Raw genomic sequence first — 16,193 nt, 5'->3', positions numbered from 1 at the left:
CAGTCAGTAGGAACTTCAGAATGCATTGACATTAGTTACTGCAATTAAACACTAATTATTAGGGCATTATCTAAATATACCCTATGTGGGCTGACCGATATTGCTCTATTTATTCTGGGATGGAGTCCAATCTCAAGTGATATAAGAGCAATTTTTTTTTATTTCTCCCACCAACCATTTTGCTGGAAATGTCACAATCATCAAGATAGAAAGAAACACAAGTTACAGGAATGATGCTATCGCTCTGCTTTAGTGATCCTTATCCTTTTACTGGTAAGGAAAAGAAGTGTTTTAAATATAAACTTGCCCCCCATCAAAGATCCTGATTCGCCTCGGTTCAATTGCAGCATGCTCGTTGTCGGGATCGCAAGCTTCTTGATTTTCATACTTGTCCTTACTGTTGTGTTCACCCATTGCAGATATTTGACTGCCGAGTGTCTGTTCAAAACAATTAGCTTATTTAGAAATGCTTACAAGAGAAATAAGTTTTCTGTATAGAAACAATAATAGGACAGAACTTGATGTTGAATAATGGCCAAAATATGATTGAACTTTATGAACATACAAATTAAAGGCAGGAGTAGGCTGATCAGCCCCCTGAGCCTGCTTTTATCATGGTTGATCTGAGTGTAACCTCAACTCTACATTCCCCCTACTCCATAACCTTTTACTCCCTTGTTTATCAAGAATCTATCTCAGCCTTACAAATACTCAAAAGATTCTGCCTCCAAAGCTGTTTGAGGGAGAAAATTTCAAAGACTCACTATCTTCAAGAGAAAAACTCCTCATTACCGTCTTATTTTTAAGAAATGACCTCTAGTTCTAGATTATTCCACAAGAAGAAATATTATCTTCACATCCACCCTGTCAAGGGCCCCCAGGATCTTAAATATGAATTTGATATTAGGTTTGAGAGGAAAAAGCAAGAGTCAGAAACAAAGCTTTTAATTAGGTATGGCAAACTTTGAAGGGATAAGAAACAATTAACCAGAATAAACTGTTAATAATCTGTTAAATATAAATCATTAGCACCCATTAAGTAGTTGCATGATTGCCTCAAGGACAGGTCACATGATTTGAGGGTGATGTCACTAGGATGTTTCAGACGCTCCTGCTTTTATTTTCAGTTTGTACTCTGGACTGGCAATATCCCTTTTAATAAGTGTGCTACTTTGAATCTAGAAGGGAAAACCACAACTTTTTCTTTTTGTTCAAAATCCACAACCCCTAACATAGTTAGGGCATTACAAGAAGAAAACTGGTGATGAGGATTGGAATTTGTTTCTTCGAGAACAGCGAGTGAAGTTCTTAAGTAGGGAAAAACATTGTGGTTCCTTACACTTCAAATATTAGAGGGCTGGGGGAAATCAAAAACAGAATTAAGGATTGAAGTGTCAGTGCAAGAAGACCAAATATAAAAAAAAGCTCTTTGTGTGATTTTGAAAGAGGAGGGTTTTATGGTCAGAGAAGAACGAGGTTTCAGTCAGTACCTGGCATATTTGAAAAGAAGGGATGTCTTGCTGTACAGCTCAGACTACTTGAAAAATATATATTAAGTCAACGGTCTCCATGATAAAAAGTGGAGTAATGTGGACTCAGTAATATAAAAGAAAATAGACTGAGCACTCTCGAGTTGCAGTGCCGACAAGAGAAATGATGGCTCAAGTAGGATCCATGGGTCCCTTCAATGAAGAAAATGATTCATGAAGTTCCTACGCAGAGCATTATCAGTACCTTGTGCAAGTGAATAAATTGAAAATTACCAGCATTTTTCAGTACAAAAGAAGTAAAACCTTTAATGTGAAAAGCCTGGCAGAACATTGTGAGCTTGGTGAATCATTAAAAGATACTCTATGAGATTGTTTAGTTTGCGGTCTCCAAAAATATTGAATATGTGTTGACTTTAAAGATAGCAGTAGAAATTGCAGCGTCAATGGAACTGGCTGCAAAAGAGGTTTCGAAATTTGGTGCAGGAATGAAAATCCACAAGTTCAGAATTGCCCACAAGAAAGCAACAAGCATGTCACAGATGTTTCACAATGGGCCAGTGAATGAATGCTGGAGCAAGGATAGTCGAATGCAAGAATTGTGGCAAAATGGGTCACACTGCTAAAGCTTGTTGCACCGGATCCTGAGAAAAATATTCAGAAGTAGAATCTGGTTACTTTCAAAATGAAGAACAAGTTTCATTTTATAAATAGAATTTACAATATGGAGGAAAGGAATTCCTACTGTGAAGAAGAGAATGTCCAGAAATATGATGAAGAGCTCCTACTGAAAATAATATCCAGGAGTTTCTATGAGGACATCACTACAACTGAACAAACCATTGACAAACTTGATGAAATTTTTGCAAGACTTCGTAAACTGGAATAGATTGTTAGCAATAATGGTTCACAATTTACACAGAAACATAGAAATTAGAAGCAGCAGTAGGCCATTCAAGCCTGCTCCACCATTCATTTTGATCATGGATGATTGTCGAATTCAATATCCTGACTTCCCTCCTTTTCCCCATATCCCTTGATCCCCTTAGCCCCAAGAGCTATATCTAATTTCTTCCTGAAATCACACAATGTTTTGGCCTCAACTACATTCTGTGGTAGTGAATTTCACACATTCGTCACCCTCTGGGTAAAGAAATTTCTCTTCAGAAATTTCAAATTTAGAAATTTCAACAAGATGGAGCTCGTAATCACACCATGTGTGAGAAGTGGGTAAACACAGTAAGAGGTCTCACAACACCAGGCTGAAGTCCAACAGGTTTATTTGGTAGCAAAAGCCACTAGCTTTCAGAGCGCTGCTCCTTCGTTAGATAAGTGGGAGTTCTATTCACAAACAGGGTATATAAAGACACAAACTTAGTTTACAAAATAATGATTGGAATGCGAGTCTTTACAGGTAATCAAGTCTAAAAGTACCGACAATGAGAGTGGAGGGAGGGTTAAGCACAGGTTAAAGAGATGTGTATTGTCTCCAAACAGGACAGTTAGTGAGATTTTGCAAGCTCAGGAAAGTTGTGGGGGTTACAGAGTGTGACATGAACCCAAGATCCTGGTTGAGGCCGTGCTCATGTGTGTGGAACTTGGCTATCAGTCTCTGCTCAGCGACTCTGCATTGTCATGTGTCGTGAAGGCCGCCTTGGAGAACGTTTACCCGAAGATCAGGGGCCAAATGCCCGTGACCACTGAAGTGTTCCCCAACTTCTTGCCTGGTGATTGTTTAGCACTGTTCTGTCCGCCATGTCCTATGTTTGCCTCCTGAGGAGGTCAGTACGATTTTTTGCTGCAGCACGTCGGAACTGTCGATTGATGAGTCGAGCGCCATATCCTGTTCTTATGAGGGCATCCTTCACTGTCTGGAGGTGTCTGATGTGATTCTCCTCATCTGAGCAGATCCTGTGTACACAGAAGGCTTGTCCGTAGGCCATGACTTCTTTAATGTGTTTAGGGTGGAAGCTGGAGAACTGGAGCATCGTGAGGTTATCCGTGGGCTTGCGGTACAGTGATGTGCTGAGGTGACCATCTTTGATGGAAATGTGTGTGGCCAAGAACGCAACCAATTCTGGACAGTAGTCCATGGTGAGTCTGATAGTGGGATTGAACTTGTTGATGTCATCATATAGTTGATTCAATGACTGTTCACTATGAGTCCAAATGAAGAAAATGTCATCAATGTGTCTAGTGTATAGCACTGGCTGAAGGTCCTGTGTGGTGAAGAGGTCTTGTCCGAACTTGTGCATGAAGATGTTGGCATATTGAGGTGCGAATTTGGTCCTCATGGCTGTTCCGTGTGTCTGGATGAAGAACTGGTTGTTGAAAGTGATGACATTTGGTCCAAGATGAAACGGATGAGTTGTAAAATTGCATCTGGAGACTGGCAGTTTCGGCATTGAGTACTGAGACAGTTGCAGCATTGCCATCGTCGTGGGGGATGCTGGTGTAGAGTGCTGAGACTTCCATTGTGATGAAGAGTATCGGGTAATGGGGCCCTGTGCGAGAACCTCTCCAGCTACGTTGAAGAATCCTGAAACCAGTGTACAAAGAACCCCCAGCTTTTGTTGCGACACTACGATCTTCCTACAGAAACTCCGCACACATGGAGCAGTTGAACCAGGAGCACTCCTTGTCACAATGGATGGCATTGCTACAACTGCCTCAGTACTCAATGCCGACAACTGTCAGTCTCCAGATGCAATTTTCCAATTAAACATGTTAAAGAAGCCATCTCCCTATGGAGAAGCCCTCTGTATACACAGGATCTGTTCAGATAAGGAAGATTGCAACAGACACCTCCAGATGCTAAAAGATGCCCTCATAAGAGCAGGATATGGTACTCAACTCAGCGATTGACAGTTCTGATGCGCCACAGTGAAAAATCGCACTGACCTCCTTAGAAGACACACAAGGGTTACGGCGGACAGAGTACCCTCTGTCATCCAGTGCTTCACCAGAGCGGAGAAGCTACGACATCTTCTCCAGAGCCTTCAACATCTCATTGGTGAAGACAAATCAAGGCTATCCCCACACCCCCACTTTTTGCCTTCAAACAACTGCACAACCTCAAACAGACCATTGTCCGCAGCAAACTATCCAGCCTTCAGAACAGAGACCACGACACCACACAATCCTGCCACAGCAACCTGTACAAGACGTGTGGGATCATCGACACGGATGCCATCATCTCACGTGAGAACACCATCCACCAGGTACATGGTACATACTCTTGCAACTCGGCCAACATTGTCTACCTGATACACTGCAGAAAAGGATATCCCAAAGCATGACGTACTGGGAAGGCCATGCAGATGCTATGACAACGGATGAATGAACACCACTCGACAATCACCAGGCAAGAGTGTTCTCTTCCTGTTGGGGAACACTTCAGCGGTCACGGGCATTCGGCCTCTGATCTTCGGGTAAGTGTTCTTCAAGGCGGCCTTCACAACACACATCAATGCTTGGTCACTGAGCAGAGACCGATAGCCAAGTTCCGCACACATGAGGATGGCCTCAACTGGAATCTTGGGTTCACGTCACACTATTTGTAACCCCCATAACTTGCCTGGCCTTGCAAAATCTCACTAACTGTCCTGGCTGGAGACAATACATATCACTTTAACCTTTGCTTAACTCTCTCTCCACTCACATTGTGTGTATCTTTAAGACTTGATTACCTGTAAAGACTCGTATTCCAATCATTGTTCTGTAAATTGTGTTTGTGTCTTTATATGCCATTTGTGAACAGAACTCCCATTTACCTGATGAAGGAGCAGCGCTCCGAAAGCTAGTGGCTTTGGCTACCAAATAAACCTGTTGGACTTAAACCTGGTGTTGTGAGGCTTCTTATTGTGTTTACCTCAGTCCAACGCCGGTATCGCCACATCATGAGAAGTGGGTACCAGGCATAGTTTTAGCAAAAATTAATCCAGTTTCTTACATGGTTCAAACCCAGGAATCAGCTTGGGTATACTGGACAAGAAGCAATTGGCAGATTTGTTAAATTAACACTTTGTATCAGTTTTCAAAGTGGACAAAGAGGGGGAAAAAATCTTAAAACAAAAGTGGAAAGTTTAAATCACACGTGGCTTCCTGCAGGCTCAGGCAATGCCAGAAGTTGTTAGAAATCATCGAAACACTATAGTGCAGAAGGAAGTCATTCGGCCCACCAACAACAATCCCATCTAGGCCTTATTCCCGTAATCCTACAATTTACCCCGCTAATCCCTCTAACCTACACATCCCCGGACACTATGGGGCAATTTAGCTTGGTCAATGCACTGAACCTGCACATCTTTGGACTTTGTTCAGGAGGCTTTGCTGGTTGGGTTGTCAAATGGTACAAAGGGAAATAAAGGAGGAATTAAATAGATTTAAGATGCTCTTTTAGAGAGTTGGTGCAAACTCGATGGGCCAAATGGCTTCCTTCTGTACTGTAGGGATTCTACGTAGGATGCAGTTCTGGTTTATCGCTGTCGACGTCACCACATCCTTGCTGGCCAGTTGAATTGCTTTGTCCTCAAAGTTGGTGAGGACCTTCAGCTCTGTCATTCTTCTGTCTGTCTGGAATCTCTCACTCCTGTTGTGAGCCAACTTTTTTTTGCATGAATACAGATGGAGAAAGTATAAGCAGGACACGTGCCAGCGTAGATGATGATGATGCCTGGCATGTGTGGATGGTGATTGGGACCAACAAGGTGATGAAGATTGGACCCACAGAAGAGATGAAGCTGTGTGCGAGAGAGCAAGTGATGGTATCCTTTGAGCTGCCAGTAAGATCCCTATTATTCTAGGGTAATTAAAATCTCCTATTATCACTATCCTTTAGTTTTTGCATCGCTCTGTAATTTTCTCCTCTATCTTTCCCATTAGATGATGGCTCCCAGTTGTGTAATGGTACCTCAATTGTTTCCTAACTCTGACAACCCCCTCACTATCAACAGCACCAGCAAACTACCCCACAAAATAATGTCCGAGCCTTTGAGTTGCAACTTGTCAGATTTGCATACATTCCACCGCTCCCAGAATCAGTCTCAATATCTCAGGAATCTAAAGCGCTCCTGGTTTGGCATCCCTCCAGCCAAGCATTTATCTGGTCTACCGTTCTATTAGTCAATGGACCAGGAAAATCCAAAGACTAGTTGTATAGAACGTTGGTTAGGCCGCATTTGGAGTACTGCATCCAGTTCTGGTCGCCTTACTATCGGAAGGACATGGAGACCCTGGACAGAGTGCAGAGGAGGTTTACCAGGATGTTGCCTGGTATGGAAGGACTGGGTTATGAGGAAAGATTGAGCAAATTGGGGCTGTTTTCCCTTGAAAGATGGCAACTGAGGGGGAATCTAATAGAGGTATATAAGATTATGAAGGGGATAGATAAACAGTGGTAAGCTATTTCCTATGTTAGAAATGCACAGTACGAGGGGCCACAGGCTTAGGGGGAGGGGGGAGAGGTATAACACGGATATTAGAGGAAGGTTTTTCACACAGAGGGTAGTGGGGGTATGGAATGCTCTGCCAAGCATGGTGGTGGAGGCAGGCACGCTGGAGTTGTTTAAGAGTTACTTAGACAGACACATGAGTGGGTTGGAGATGGAAGGATGTAGAAGATTGTTTTAAATAAGGTTCATTAGCATTGGGATGTCCCCGGTAATGTGTAAGGATGTGGAATGATACTAATGTTTTTCTCTTTTACTTCACAGGTTTTAAGTCGGTCCGCCTTGTTGTCCAACGAGGGGCATACACGCGATGGGTCGTACAAGGGCTGCTCTTGGATGTTTGAGAATAGCCTAGTACTTCATGTCATTAGTGTACACTTAAACTGGACCAGATGCTGGGCGACACGACAGCTCAGTGACTATCACTGTTTGCTGTGCAGACACATGGATTTGGGCCAGTGTCTGTGGCAGTTTGCGCATTCTCCCCGTGCTTGCGTGGGTTTTCTCCGGGTGCTCCGGTTTCCTCCCACACCCCAAAGATGTGCTATTAGGCTGATTGGAGGTAATAGATTGTCCCTAAATTAGTTTTCCCTCAATGTGGAATGCAATAAGCATAGATAAGCGTTATGGGTGGAGGGGGGACTGGTAATGTTAAAATGGCGGCGTGGGCCAAAGAGCCTGTTTCGCGGGCTGTTTTTGTTCTTTGACTTTTGAGGTCCCGCTTGCTAGTCTCCTTTCCTAGGTCTCTAAGCTCCACCTATAAGACCGTATCCCTTTTTCCACTTATGTTGCTGGTACCAATAATAGTCTAATAGAGCTATGGCATGACACATCTCAATCTCATAGAAAGTGCATGCTGTTCCATGTGGGAAACATGTGTAGGAAATGTCATTAGCTAGAGGAGCTTGAGTTCCCACTTTTGGAGCTTGAACAGCTAGCATCATTGCAGTTAATCCTAGAGCTGAGAGGTATGGGTATGGCACATTTCTAGAGGTGGAACCCTACATCTTAAGGGTGTGCTGGCAGAGGGAAATGGATAATTGCTAGGCAGTCAAAGAGAACCAGGCAGATGATGCAGGAGTCCACTATGTGCATCTTCCTTTCCAACTGGTACTTAGTCCTGAATACTGGCAGAAGTGGTGGTTCTGCTGGGAAGTGCAGTCATCGTCAAGTCCTCGGTACCAATTGTACGGGGATGGAGGCTTACGGATGTAGATAAGGAAAGCAATAGTGATAGAGGATTCTATTGTTAGAAGAACAGTTGGGCATTTGAGGCCAAAACGTCATTCCAAAATAGTGTGTACTCTTCTTGACGTCAGTGTCATGGTTCATATCGGGGATGCACTTTCATCTTTAGTTTCTAAAAACTCTTGTTCAAATGTTTTTCACAATTATTTTAAGAAAATACTAGGGTGGCACGGTGGCACAGTGGTTAGCACTGCTATCTCACAGTGCCAGGGACCTGCATTCAATTCCAATGTCAGGTCATTGTTTGTGTGGAGTTTGCACTTTCTGTGTCTGCATGGGTTTCCTCCAGGTGCTCCGGTTTCCTTCCACAGTCCAAAGGTGTGAGGGTTAGGTTGATTGGCTATACTAAATTGACTCTAGTGTCAGTGGATTAATAGGGTAAATATGTGAGGTTACGGAACTGGGCTTGGTGGGATTGTGGTTGGTGCAGACTTGATGGGCCGAATGGCCTCCTACTGTACTGTAAAGATTCTATGATATATGAAAAGTTTCAAAACTTCATTGTAGTAAAATGTACATTTTTTAAAAACAGACATCAGTTTCCTTGGACTTTTTGGGTTTCTAACTTTTTTGACATAGAACATAGAACAACATAGAACATTACAGCGCAGAACAGGCCCTTCGGCCCACGATGTTGCGCCGACCAGTTACAAAACAATGACCCACTAACCTAAACCAATCCCTTCTCGTCCATAAACCTATCCACGGATCTCTTAAACGCCCCCAAACTAGGCGCATTTACAACTGCAGCAGGCAGGGCATTCCAATCCCTCACCACCCTCTGGGTAAAGAACCTACCCCTGACCACCCCTTAATTTAAAGCCATGCCCCCTCGTGCTAGATTTCTCCATCAGAGGAAAAAGGCTATTACTATCCACCCTATCTAAACCTCTAATCATCTTATATGTTTCAATAAGATCCCCTCTTAGCCGCCTTCTTTCCAGCGAAAACAACCCCAAATCCCTCAGCCTCTCCTCTACAAGCATTGCAAACTGCATTAAGCCACAGGGCTTTTAATCTCAAATATCAGTCTTGCCTCAATGGTGGCTCCATTTTGGAGATGTGAGCATATGACCGAGGCTGACACTTCAATACTGCATTGAGAGGTTGCTGCAGTATCAGAGATGTAGTATTTCAGATAGACTTAAGGCTACATTAAATTCATCCTTCAACCAGTATTAATAAGTTCTCATTGCTGTTTATCGGATCTTGCAGTCTATAAATTGACTATTATATTACAACCATAACCACACTAAAATTACTTCATTGATTGTCATTACCTTAGCATGCCCCAAGGTTATAAAAGACACAATATAAATGCAGAGTTTTAAAACAGAATAATGAACAATTCCAGGAAAATTCAATTTTTCAAGCACTGTTAAAAATTCAAGAATACGTTTTTTGAAGAAGAAAATCAAATTTGGCTTTAGTCATTGTAAATTTGTGGTCCTGAATTCCTACATTTTTGTGCACAGTTGTTATAGTAATACGTAATAGAAACACAAAAATTGCAATGATAATTGCTTCTAACCCTTTAAAGCTGCCATCAAATTCTCTCTGAATTGGTGGCATGAATAACCTAGGTCTGCCCCATTTTGTCCTTTTAAAAAAAACATACAATTTCCTATCCTGAATTATCAGTAAGACCACAAAAGATCCAACAGTCTATTAAAACAATTGGTAATACCTTGGATTTAGCAGTTTTCCATTTGCTTGAAGATACCACCATAACAGAATGAAGCAGGGTTGTTTTTGCTTCTGTATACATCATTTTTTTGTACTTTTGCACTGAATTGAGAAGACCAAGTACAGCTTTTGTTGGTAGACTGAGTGGATTAGGATTGTTAGGGCTGACAGGCCAAGTAGCATATGCAGAGACTTTTTTATCCATTTGTTGCACATGTAAAGGCTTGCGTTTTGTTAGGTAACACCAACTAAAACTGGTTGACGTTTTCAGAGTTGGAAGTGATGCACGTTGTACATCTCGTGTACTTGTGACCGGAAAGGAAGCTCCTACTTGTATCTGGCCTTGTTTGCTTGCTGGCTGCATTTGGTCATTATTCAATGGTGACTTATTATCCTGTGTATTAGTGAGTGATTTCGATAAGGTGGTATATGTTTGAGGAGAATTAGAGCATAAAGTTATAGGTGACTTTTGAATAATGGTGCTGGAAGTGGATTGAGAATGTTTTGAACTTCCAGACTCCAAAACATCTCTTGCAACTACTGGATGTTTATCGTTGCATGACACTGTCAACTCATGAAGGGGCTCTGTTGGTGAGCTGTTTAGTTCTAAGGCTTGAGGATTGTTTTTCAGTTTATCTTGTTGCTCAACAGGCAATAAACTTTCAATTTCATCTGTTGTGCAAAACTGCCTCATTAACATGGGCTTAAGTTTGTTAGTTTCAACAGATTTCATGCTGTGTAACTGTACTGGTGTTATATTACCAGCACTTGCAGATCCATTTTCATCTTTAACCCGTTTCTGGTGTTTTTCCATTGCAATATCTAAACTGTTTGCAGGAGACAGCATGCGTTTACTAGTTCCTGTTGTCTCTTGTGCAAGTAGACCACCTGCTGGTGTTTTCAAATCACTCAGTACGAGTGAACTTCTGCTTTCATCATGGGAATTACAATATTCAGAAATGGCTGATATCTTCATTTTAGAGTTCATTCCTCTTTGCTGGACCTCCAGATAATCCTTTAATCCTGAAGCGGCTGAATTTACTGAGTCATCAAGTTTACAAATCATTACAGCTGACTGGCTTGTTTGGTCTTGTGTGACTAAAATTTGTGGTAACGTTGTAAGGGAAGAGGTGTTATAAACAGGTTTCTTACTTTGGATTCCAACAGGCATGACCAGAGAAGCTAGAGCAGGTGACTTGCCAGAATGGACATGCTGCAATGGAGGAAGCAAATACAAATTTGAGATGATCTCCAATGACTGGGGTGAAATATTTGAAACACGTGATCCGAGGGTAACAGGAATAGACAGGGTTGGCAGTTGGGATCTAACATCAGGAAGCAAACATGGCTGACAAGGTTGTTTCTGAATAAGCTGAAGCTGATATTTAGGAGCAAATGTATTGTCTTGAGTTACAGAAGGAAGAGTTATAACTGGATAAAGTTCCTGTTGGACTATGTGTGTTGTTGCTATTTTTGTTGATGGTGTTTTTAGGTTTCCTTGTGTGACTGGACAGGGCATTGGTTTCTGACTAGGTGGTGCCTGGACTAAAGTTGGTTTAATATGGACTTGATTGTTCACATTTGCATCTTGCATCGAAGACTGTGGGTCTTGCTGCACTGTTTGTTGAACTTGTGCTGTGCAAGACAATTGATGCTGTGAAGTTAAAAACGATATGGATGATTTATGAGATAAAGAGTTTTTGAGTTGTGGCAGGGCAGCTACTTGCAGAGTCAGATTTTGTTGAAATAAATTAGAAGGCAAAATTGGAGGTTGAGAAATGTCTGGACCAATACTCAAAGACATTTGTCGTAAAAGAGGACCTCTTCTTCTTTCAATAAGTGAGACAGAGCCAGAAGCTACTATCCCAGAAGCCATGGTTGAAATCATTTCCATTGAAACTTTAGGCAATGTAGATCTTGAAGTAGATATGATACTACAATCAAATGATTTGCTACGAATTCCTGCAGTGGTCTCCATAGATGGCAGCAGACAACCACTCTGTTCAGACACAGCACGTCTCATTTCTCTGGGATGTAGATTGGGAACACCAAGTGTATTTGAGCAATTAACCAGTGTCAGCTCAGATGATTTACAAATTGCTTCCACTTTAGAAGAACTCTCAGTCCTTGAAACATCCTCCTTATCAAAACTTGAATAAGATAAACTGCTGTCCCGACTAAAAGTCCTTGACATTGTTGAATCAAAGCTGGACTCAGCAGATGAATGTTCCATCTCAGCCAAGCGAATTCTTTTCTTTTTAGGTGGGAGTTTCTCTGTTGGCAGTTTTGAAAGTGTCTCACTACGTTGAGGCCAATGAAATGCTTCCGTCATTTTTTCCTGCTCATTTCCTTGTATGTCCAGTTCCTGGTCTGGTTCTTCTGTGACCAAAATCTCAGGAACTTGGATGTTACGTTGACGCACCAGTCTTAACTGCTGTAGAGGAGTACAGTCTACAAGTGATAATCTTGAAGTTTCAAATGTTGGTGCTCTCAAAGACCCAGAAGTTTTAGATTGTTGTTGGCAACCTGTGAATTGGCAGCACGAGTCTTCTTCACTACTAGCAAAAACAGAAAGCTGTGCTGTTTCATTGTGAGTTTTGTTTTCTTGCACAGGAGAAATTCTGTCAACAGATTCAGATTGCTCAAATGAACTGGGCCTACTCAAAGAATTTGTGTGTTGAATTACAGACACTCCACTGCTGGTCCTATTTAACTCTCCCTTTTCTTGCAACGGATAAGGGAACGGTTTTGTTTGAATTTCATTACCAAAAGACACTGTCGGCTCCAGGGGATGGTCCAGGCTACCTGCCTGTAAGTGCTGTCCTTGTAAATGCTTTGTATTGACACCTACCTGTATGATATCACCACTAGCATTGCTCCTGTAGGGCATATGAGATTCAGCAACATTTATCTTCTGATCTGATAAAGATTGCTTATTAATTGTTTTTTCCCCAGTATCTTCACTGGTTAATACTTCATCATCATCACCAATACTTTTAATTTTTCTCCTTTTCCTCATCTTAGGTGGTTGCTGGAGTACACGTGTTGTTCCTAGTACTTTGTAATGTAGCAACTGTGGTGGCATGTTGCGTGATACTGCTTCATGTTCTGAATCTTTTGTGATTGCTGGTTTAAGTTTTGGCCCATGGAGCTCTGAACAGTAGAATTTCTTGTGATTTTCAAAGTTCTCCAGCTTTCTATATCTGTTTCTGCAAGTTTCACATTCATACATTGACCCCCGTCCTTGTGTTTTTTTTATTTTTTCCTGCATACGCAAACCATGCTCAAATGACTTACTCCTCGGCATCAAAACCCCAGCTATGTTACTGCCATAACAGCCCTCATCCATAGAACGTGTGGAAGCAAAGCTCTGCCCTTCATTAGTAGATTGATCCTCTACTGCAGTCTGCCTAACAAGAGTTCGGGGATGAGCAAGTTGTAGATGCGTAAGTGGCCCAGGAACAAAGACATCATCACTAAATGAAGCACCAATTTTATCATCAAATGACTGGCTCTCTCGGAGAGGATATGCTGCAGATAATGTATTTGCAGGTTTAGCAGAGTATGCTGGAGTAGCCGGCATTGAATTACTTCGAGTAATTGGTAAACAATCAAGGGAAGGAAAAGGAGGAGGGACTGATAAAAGAAACACTTGCTTTGACTTGTCAGTAGGTGTGAAGGGGGACTTGGGTATATCAGAACTGGAGCTCGTTCTTCTTCCAGAATGAAGGGGCCGTAGATCAAACTGGAATGAGTCTTTGAATGTATATGGTTTTGGTGAGTCTATACTCCCTCTCCTCGAAAGGGATGTTCTTCTAGGTTTTACACTATCCAGCTGTTTATCATCCACTACTGCTTCATTATCTGATATCAACTTGGAAATACGTTCTTCGAGTGTTTTCGTTGCTATCTGTGTCCGCATAGCAGTTGTTAATTTTGGTGGCTTTTCAACTGAGCTCATCTCTAGAACAGTGGCCATAACATGATTGCTATGAGGTGGACAAGGTAAACTACACTTGGTGGAATCAACTTCATTAGTGGACACTGATTTAATGTACGGACTTAGTGGACTCATCTGCTGATCTGCACTCTCTGATCGAGAAAAATACCCAGAGTCTGTGCTCCCTAAACTTCGTGGGCTCAAATGATACTTTCCTTGCTGCTGGCAAAAATCAGTGGCCTGCTGTCTTTGAAGCTGTGCATGTGTAGTCACCGACTGAAGCTTTTCTTCTTCTGGTGGGTTCATTTCTATTTGCTGCTTGTGTTCGGTATCTTGCTTCTTCAGTGAAGACATCCAAGCAGATGTTGACTCCATTTTGGCAGTATGTGGATTTGTTTGCTGCTCTGCAGTGGCTAGTTCTGGAACTGTGCCTGTCAGCTTTGGACTATCAGCCCTTAAGGGGGAAATATTCACAGGGTAGACCACGACTTTGGGTAAAGCAGCTGTAACTTTTGATTCAGAGGACTGATTCAGTGTAGCACTTTCATAAGTATCATAACTAAGAGTTTTATTTACGAGTTTGTCAGGTGACTTAAGACTCCTAGGAAACGTTGGTGTTTCTGAATAGGATACATTGACAGTTATTTGTGCAGCTTCCAGTTCAAAGTGCTTTTGATCAAAAGATTTCTCTTCAGATGTGGATTCAGCTTCACTTTCACCACTTTCCTCTACATCTGAATGATTACTAAGTGCTCGATCAGATTCCTGTGACACAGATGTACTGCTGCTCTCTGATCTCAAAACAAGGCCAAGTTTGATAGCATGTGCATGGGACTTTTTGTGCTTATATAAATTACTTTTAGTCTTAAATGAAAATCCACACGTAACACAAGGATAGGGTCGTTCACCAGTATGTGATCGAATGTGTTTTTGCAGAACACTAGGCTTTGCACAAGCTCGATTACAATATCCACAAATATACTTCCCTTGCTTTTTAGGTTTCTGGTCCTTAAGTGGAACATCAGACATTTGGTCTGTTGCAGGGTTGACAACTGATGTCACATGAAGCTGTTTATAACCAGATCCAACTTGAACACAATTAGACAAATTAGCAGCCACTGACCGATTAGGATGAACTATAAGCTGACTTTTATGCAGTCCATGTGATATGGCAGCATTCTGAGAATGGCCTAAAGAAGTCATGTATGTTGGCTGAAAATTGTGTTGTTCTTTGTTCTGCAGGTGCGTTGGTGATCCATTAAACCTCTGAGATAAGGCATGGTGTTTATTTTGTTGTGCAGCTTGTGAAACAAGTCGAGTTTGCTGGTAGTGTAGATGAGATGTAGCCTGATCCTCCGGTTGCTCTCCCTTCCCTGTTTTGGATGTAATCTGATTAACATTTGAATAGTACTGTGGGGCTGTAGTAAAATCAGATTTACATACTGAAGTTTGAATTTGAGCCTGTGTAGTAATTGTTGATATTTCACTTGACTCTTGTCCCTGGGTTCCAACAGCGCTGTCTAATTTTCTTGATTCTGGTTCAGCTACAGAAAATGTTACCTTTGAAAGAGTTTTTAGCTCTGGTTCCATGGCTTTCAATAAAACATCAAAAGCAGTACTTGCATAAGGAGAGCTCCCATTTGGACTGCAACTATTGCTCTCAGCTTTAATGATCCAATGTTCACGTAGTAAAGAAAGATGTTGAATCTGATGCTGTGGATGCCTGTAGGACAGTGAAGGAGATTTTTCTGACACTAACAATTGTAATGTTGCATCAGTTTCTAGTTGTTGGGCTCCCCAATTTGAGGACCTGCTAGATGACTCAACTGAGTGCTGAGCCGTCACAAGCGTTCTCGGTGTTGACCTAACAGCTTCCGTTGCTTCATACACAAGGTTTAGGTCTTGTGAACATTCTTGCTCAATTTCTGTTTCTCTCTCAAGCCCTCCATTTTGTATAAGCAAGTGTTCATTTTCTAACAGTTTAGAAGTAGTTGGAACAGCTTCAACAGAAAAGGCTGCTTCCACATTTTGTTGATCATTACAACATTTTAATGGGGTTTTCACTGGTGATTTGGGGATTTTCTTTGTTACGTTTTCAGCCACAACTTTCTTCCGTTTTACACCTTTAACTGTATTCGGTTTTCCTTTTCGTCGAGAGCCATGGGATTCTACTAAAAGAAAATTAAGAAATCAATTTATTTTGTTTTCACAGCAGCATTTACACAAATGTTAAAGTTGCAGGAACTACAGTTAGTCATATTTACATGATAAATGATGTACAAAAAGATTTCCATTCAAGACAACGGGGAGAAAGTGGTTTGCAAAGTAGAATTTTACAGACTTGAATTAATTCCCCAGGACAGGCAGTGTTGTGGAGCTGCT

General features: G+C 41.8%; 1 protein-coding gene across 5 annotated transcripts in view; it reads right to left on the bottom strand.

Annotated features, from left to right (window-relative positions):
* Nucleotides 1-16,193, bottom strand: part of hivep1 (HIVEP zinc finger 1) — a 291,276-nt gene that overhangs the window by 71,390 nt on the left and 203,693 nt on the right. For 4 of the 5 annotated variants that reach the window (XM_080204735.1, XM_080204726.1, XM_080204744.1 and 1 more), the window contains 2 exons: nt 9,873-15,982; nt 308-438 (listed from right to left, as the gene is read on the bottom strand). In XM_080204735.1, the coding sequence (XP_080060861.1) occupies nt 308-438; nt 9,873-15,982 (6,241 nt within the window). The remainder of the gene's footprint in view (nt 1-307; nt 439-9,872; nt 15,983-16,193) is intronic. The other variant, XM_080204754.1, reaches the window with a different exon arrangement.

Source organism: Carcharhinus amblyrhynchos, chromosome 2 (genome assembly GCF_965287045.1).
Source record: "Carcharhinus amblyrhynchos chromosome 2, sCarAmb.v2.hapA, whole genome shotgun sequence".
In the NCBI taxonomy this organism is placed as follows: Eukaryota; Metazoa; Chordata; class Chondrichthyes; order Carcharhiniformes; family Carcharhinidae; genus Carcharhinus; species Carcharhinus amblyrhynchos.
The sequence above is the reverse complement of the archived record's forward strand: the minus strand, read 5'-3'. Positions and strand labels throughout refer to the sequence as shown.